Here is a 6,863-nt window from a genome sequence, read left to right as displayed (position 1 = left end):
CATAAAATGCTGTTTAATTTTCCAGGGAAATCAGGGCTGTTAACAGGTGGTCGATAACAAACACCCAGCAGGACAGCCTGTGGAAAAGAGCGGATAAGTAGCCAGGCTATCTCAAGGCCAGTAGGAGGCGCGATTGGTGTACAGGGCAATTGCTTGCTAAATGCTATAAGAACCCCCCCCTCCTCACCTTCCTTGGCGGTCACAGCGATGAACTTCGAAGTTTGGCAAGTCGGATAATACCTCATTATCACTGATATCCGATGATAGCCATGTTTCTGTTAAAATAAGTAAATTACTGCCTGATGAAGAAACGAGACTTGATATGTCTTCGCGTTTGGGAAGAAAACTACGGGCGTTAGTGAAAATGGCAGATAAAGAAAGATTATTCGTTGTGGCGATGTGGCGAGGCTTAAGCGAACCTCTATTGCACTTTGATTGCTAGTGAATCTCCTTTACGGTTTTAGATGATTCATCATATTCGTAGCGTTTGGATCCTATGACAAGTGTTTTGAAACGTAGCTTGAAAGGTGTTGCTTTGCTTTTGCCGAAAAGAACAAGATGTTTGCGGGCATTTCGAACAGCCGGTGAAAAGTCCTCTCCAATACTGCAGTTACTCCCCTTTAACTTGCGACCATTAGACAAGACCAATTCTTTTGTTTTATAGAATGCAAGCTTGGCAATGATGGGGCGGTTACGGCGTGGTGAATAGCGTCCTAGCCGGTGTGCACGCTCAATTTCTTTTGGGTCGAGGCTTATGTTCATGTGCTTTTGAATGTTGTCAATAAATAGTTTTTCCGATTGCGCAAAGGTTTCAGGAGGGTTAGGGTCAGGAATGCCATACAATATTAGGTTGCTTCTGCGGGAACGGTTGTCAGCATCCTCTATGCGGCTCTCTAGGCTAGATACCAGGCGACCAGTTTCAGAGGTAGTAGCGTACACAGTTTCTAATTCGCTTCGCAGGGGTATCAGTGCTTGGTAGTGTTGTTCCAGTTCCATAATTCGCTTACTTAAATCTGTTAGTGTTGCATCGGTGCACGAAAGTTGATTCTTTAGACCTTGTACCTCAGTGATTAGCGTACTTTGTCCAACTGTCAGTTTCTGCAGCTCGGCGAAAACGTCAGCTATACTAGGCCCCGGATTGGTTTCGACATCGCCTGACAGCAACAGCAATGACTGAATAGCATGCACACATTCACTAAGCATAGCGAGGCAGCACTGAGGGCTCGGGAGCTGCACCAAACAGTAATTGCTACATTTCTTACTGAAAAGACTGTATTTTGCACTGACCTGCATGGTGAAAGCCAGCATGTTACGTGACAGCGTTGTGGCGCAGCCACCGAGCCCACAAGGCAGTCGCGATGGTTGCTGCTCCTTTATAGTAGACGGACTCGATAGTGTCACTTTTGATGTGTGGTCCCACGCTGGTTGGAGGGTCCAGTACCCGAGAGGCGGCCTAGGTTTCTTCAGCAGAAACAAGGTCGGTGAGATGTCGATCTGTTTGGGGTATCGGCATAGTGATGGCGCATGCTCCGTTGGTCCCGCGATGCAAGCCATCTGCAGTGGAGGCAGCAGCACGTGGCAAACAACGGCGGTGATCATCTGCATGGTGAAAGCCAGCATGTTACGTGACAGCGTTGTGGCGCAGCCACCGAGCCCATTCTTCATTTGTGGCTTTCCGTTGGGCCAAGACCGCACCAAGGGCGACACCACTGACGTCGGTGCAGTTGGGTCGTAATGGCGAATAATCGGCGGCGAAGTCAGCAACTTGCGTAACTTCTCAAAGGCTTCATCGCATGCTGATGACCACGCGGAATTACCTTTGCTTGCGGTAAGCAGCTTCCTCAAAGGTGCGATAATAAAGGCGAAGTTCAGCACGAAGCGTCGAAAATAAGAGCACAGGCCTATGAAACTTCGCAGGGCCTTGATAGATGTGGGCTTCGGAAACTCGGCGACTGCGTGAAACTTGTCGGAATCAGGAAGGATACCGTCTTTCGAGACGACGTGGCCTAAGACAGGTAATGTTCGGCCAGCGAAACAGCGGTTCTTGAGGTTGAACTGTAGGCCAGCTGAGGTGAGACAGGTCAGGATTTCATGCAGACGGGCGAGATGTGTCGGAAAATTCTATGAGAAAACAAAAACTATTGTCATCCAGGTAACATAAACACGTCTTCCATTTGTGTCCGCTGAGGATGGTACTAATGATGCGCTCGAAGGTGGCGGGAGCATTGCAGAGCCGGAAAGGCATAACGTTAAACTCGTACAGGCCATCGGGAGTGATGAAAGCTGTCTGTGTGCGGTCAGCTTCAGCCATGGGAACCTGCCAATAGCCAGAGCGGAGATCTAAAGACGAGAAGTATTCGGTACGTTGCAGACAGTCAAGAGCATCGTCGATCCGAGGCAGTGGGTAGACGTCTTGTAATCCTATTTAGGCGGCGATAATCGATGCAAAACCGAATGGTGCAATTTTTTTTCGCACTAGAACGGCAGGTGACGACCAAGGGCTTTGAGAAGGCTGAATGACGCCGTGCTGCAGCATGTCGTCCACTTGTTCCGTGATAACTCGGCGCTCCTCTGGGGAAACGCGATACGCACGCTGTCGCAAGGGGGCATGGGAACCAGTATCGATAGTATGAGAGACACTTGTCGTGCGACCGAAGGATGGTTCGTTGCAGTCGAACGAAAAAATGAACTCGTTCAGTAGAGTAAGAGGTGGAGTGCGATGAGACGGCGAGAGATCTACGGCGATAGCGTTGTTGAAAACTGCTGAATGCGGCGATGATGAGACGGAAGTGATGGCGTCCAGATATAAAAGGGGGCCGCCATCGTTAATGTCAAGGTTTTCAACACACGTGACAGCTTGCACAAATCCCAAGGTCTCACCGCGCGGTATGGTCACTGGATACCGGTGCGGATTATAGATGGGTATCAAAGCGGATTCAGACCTAACAGTGAAGCCGGCGAACGGGAGAAACAGTTTCTTGCGGTAAGCAAGCTTGTCAGATGGCGTAAACGCCACAGTTGAGTCTGGCACGGCAGTACACGACAAGGTCGCAAGCACCGACGTCTCCAGAGGTAGATCGATATCATCAACGAAGACTTTGGTAACACTGGGGTCGGCGCCGACCGATGGCGAGTCACATAGCGGCGAAAGGGCCACTTGTGCGCGAGAACAATCGATGATGGCACTATGACGTGACATGAAATCTCACCCGAGGATGAGATCATGAGAACACGAGGGCAACACAAAAAACTGGATGTAAAAATGTCTTGGATGCCTACACAGGCGGTGCATACAGCTGTAGGATGAATGCGTTGCGTGCTAGCAGTGCAGAGTGCCATTCCAGATAGAGAGGTCGAGACTTTTTTTACCGTGCGACAAAGATTTTCATGGATGACGGAAACTGCGGCCTCGGTATCGATAAGCGCTTAAGCGGATAGTCCCCCGACATGGATGTCAATGACATTCTGTGGTGAAAATTGACGCCTTAGAAAGTTCGATGGGAGCTTCCAGTTCTTGCCTCCGGAACTGCGCTAGTTAGTGTCCCTCCGCAGTAGGTGGCCGACGACGCATAGGTGACAGCGACCGTCGACGTGCCGACGGAGAATAGTGACTGTCTGAACGGCGGTCGCGATCGGAGGGTCTCAGCGGAGAGTCAATGGCATCTTGGCGGCGTAACTGGGCGACATGTTGTGGCCTGTAGGGAAACTGGTCGAAGGCGTCACGGTGCGACGGCATGTTTCGACGACAAAAGTGCGCAACGTGGCCAGCAATGCCACAGGCGAAGCAAATAGGCCTGTTGTCTCGCGTGCGCCACGTGTCGGCTCGACGAAGAACCTGGGGTGACGGCCGTGGAAAGGGAGCAGAGGGAACCCGCTGCGTTGGTGGTGAGACGGCATATGACGGTGGGGGTGGCCGAGCGACAGCGGCAGCAAAGTTGAGCGGCGCAGGTGTCACCAGCGACGGGTCGTCGGCATAAGAGAGCGGCGCCGTCGGAGATGCGAAGAGCGGCGGGTAGTCGACAAAAAAGAGCGACGCCGTCACAGGAGCTGGCGGGCGAACGGGGGTAAGTGCGTCAGATATTTCGGCACGGATGGCTTGCTGTACGGCGGGAGGTAGTGTTGAGACAAGCTCCTGGCTGTGAGGGAGTAGCGACAGCTGGTGGCCCACTTCCTCTCGAATGAAATCCTTCAGCTGAATGACGAGGGCAGAAGGATTGGTATGGCCAGTGGCATCTGCAATGGCCGAGACCGACTCAGCCTGTAGGCCGTTTTGGCGGACGATGCTAGGTTGGTGGCGCGATTCCATATACATCACTATAACGCACTTCTAAAGCCCATACTTTTGTTAATGAGCGGCCAACGGATCGCACGTCCGTCACGGTATATATAGTATAGACTGCGAAATAAATTGAGTGGCGGATAGACCGCGAAGTGCTCCCCACGCGCCTATAGCAAAAACACGTAGAAATCGGCAAAAAACAGTTACAGTGAACCACTAGTATAATGCATTTCTTAAGCCCATAATTTTGTTACTGGGTGGCTAACGGATCGCCCTCGGTCGCACTATATATATATGGTATGAGCTGCGAAATGTATTGAGCGGCCAGTAGACCGCGAAGCTCGCTATGCTCGTAAAGCAAAAGCACGTAGAAATCTGGAAAGAGTGACCGTCAACGATCAATATAATGCACTTCTTAAGCCCATATTTTTGTTACTAGGCGGCCAACGGATCGGCCATCGGTCGCACTGTATATATATACTATAGGCTACGAAATGCATTGAGCGGCCAGTAGACCGCGAGGCTCACTATGCGCGTATAGAAAAAGCACGAAGAAATCTGGAAAGAAGAGTTATAGTCAACCATCACTATAATGCACTTCTTAAGCTCATATTTTGTTACTGGGCGGCCAACGGATCGCCCTCGGTCGCACTATATATATATATATATATATATAGTATAGGCTGCGAAATGCATTTAGCGGCCAGCAGACCTCGAGGTGCTCGCCACGTGCGTATAGCAAAACCGCGAAGAAATCGGAAAAAAGAGAGAAATGCAGTTCTTAAGCCCATATTTTTGATACTGGGTGGCCAACGGATCACCCTCGATCGCACTATATGTATATATAGTATAGGCTGGCAATTGCATTGAGCAGCCTGTACACCTCGAGCTGCTCGCCACGCGCGTATAGCAAAAACACGTAGAAATCTGGAAAGAACAGGTACAGTCAACCATCACTATAATGCTCTTCTTAAGCCCATATTTTTGCTACTAGGCAGCCAATGGATCGGCCATCGGTTGCACAATATATATATATATATATATATATATATATATATATATATATATATATATATATATATATATATATATATAGTATCGGCTGCTAATTGCATAGAGTGGCGAGTAGACCGCGAGACTGGCTATGCGTGTACAGCAAAATCACGTAGAAATCAGGAAAGAAGAGTTACAGGCAACGATGACTATAATGCACTTCTTAAGCCCATATTTTTGTTACTAGGCGGCCAACGGATCGGCCATCGGCCGCAGTGTATATATATATATATATATATATATATATATATATATATATATATATATATATATATAGGCTGGGAAATGCATTGAGCTGTCAGCAGAACGCGAGGCTCGCTACGCGCGTATAGCAAAAGCACATACAAATCTGGAAAGAAGAGTTATAGTCAACCATCACTATAATGCACTTAAGGCCATAATTTGTTAGTGTTCGGCCAACGGATCAGCCATCGGTCGCACTATATATATATGTGTACATATATATATATATATATATATATATATATATATATATATATATATATATATATATATATATATATATATATAGTAGAGGCTGCGAAATGCACTGAGCGGCCAGTAGACCGCGAGGCTCGCTATGCGCGTATAGCAAAAGCACGTAGAAATCTGAAAAAAAGAGTTAAAGTGCATTAAAGTACACCATTACTATAATGCACTTCTTAATCCGATATTTTGTTACTAGGCGGCCAACCGATCGGCCATCGGTCGCACTGTATATATATATAATATCGGCTGCGAAATGCATTGAGCGGCCAGTAGACCGCGAGGCTTGCTATGCGCGTATAGCAAAAACACGTAGAAATCTGGAAAGAAGAGTTATAGTCAACCATCACTATAATGCACTTCTTAAGGCCATAATTTGTTACTAGGCGGCCAACGGATCGGCCATCGGTCGCACTGTATAGATATAGTATAGGCTGCGAAATGCATTCAGCGGCCAGTAGACCGCGAGGCTCGCTATGCGCGTAAAGCAAAAACACGTGGAAATCTGGAAAGCAGAGTTAAAGTCAACCATCACCATAATGCACTTCTTAAGCCCATATTTTGTTACTAGGCGGCCAACTAATCGGCCATCGGTCGCACTGTATGTATATAGTAAGGGCTGCGAAATGCATTGAGCGGCCAGTAGACCGGGATGCTCGCTATGCACGTATAGCAAAAGCACGTAGAAATCTGAAAAGAAGAGTGATAGTCAACCATCACTATAATGCCCTTCTTAAGCCCATATTCTTGTTACTATGCGGCCAACGGATCGGCCATCGGTCGCACCGTATATATTTAGTATGCGATGCGAAATGCATTGAGCGGCCAGTAGACCGCTAGGCTCGCTTTGGGCGTATAGCAAAAGCGCGTAGAAATCTGGAAAGAAGAATTACAGTCAACCATCACTATAATGCACTTCTTAAGCCCATATTCTTGTTACTAGGCGGCCAACGGATCGGCCATCGGTCGCACTGTATATTGACACGTGTACTTATCTTTATCGGGCGACCACGTTTCGCCCTTAACAAATGTAATTGCCCAGCGA

At 48.2% G+C, this 6,863-nt stretch overlaps 1 protein-coding gene across 1 annotated transcript; it reads right to left on the bottom strand.

Moving 5' to 3' along the window:
* Positions 1-438: 438 nt before the first annotated feature.
* Positions 439-4,312, bottom strand: LOC142584539 (uncharacterized). The gene is made up of 2 exons (XM_075694645.1): positions 3,836-4,312; positions 439-1,599 (listed from the first exon to the last, which is right to left on the bottom strand). Exons 1-2 carry the CDS (start codon positions 4,310-4,312, stop codon positions 439-441), a joined length of 1,638 nt encoding a protein of 545 aa, XP_075550760.1.
* Positions 4,313-6,863: the final 2,551 nt, after the last annotated feature.

This window comes from Dermacentor variabilis, chromosome 6, assembly GCF_050947875.1.
Source record: "Dermacentor variabilis isolate Ectoservices chromosome 6, ASM5094787v1, whole genome shotgun sequence".
Classification (NCBI taxonomy): domain Eukaryota; kingdom Metazoa; phylum Arthropoda; class Arachnida; order Ixodida; family Ixodidae; genus Dermacentor; species Dermacentor variabilis.
This window is presented reverse-complemented; position numbering and strand designations above follow the sequence as displayed.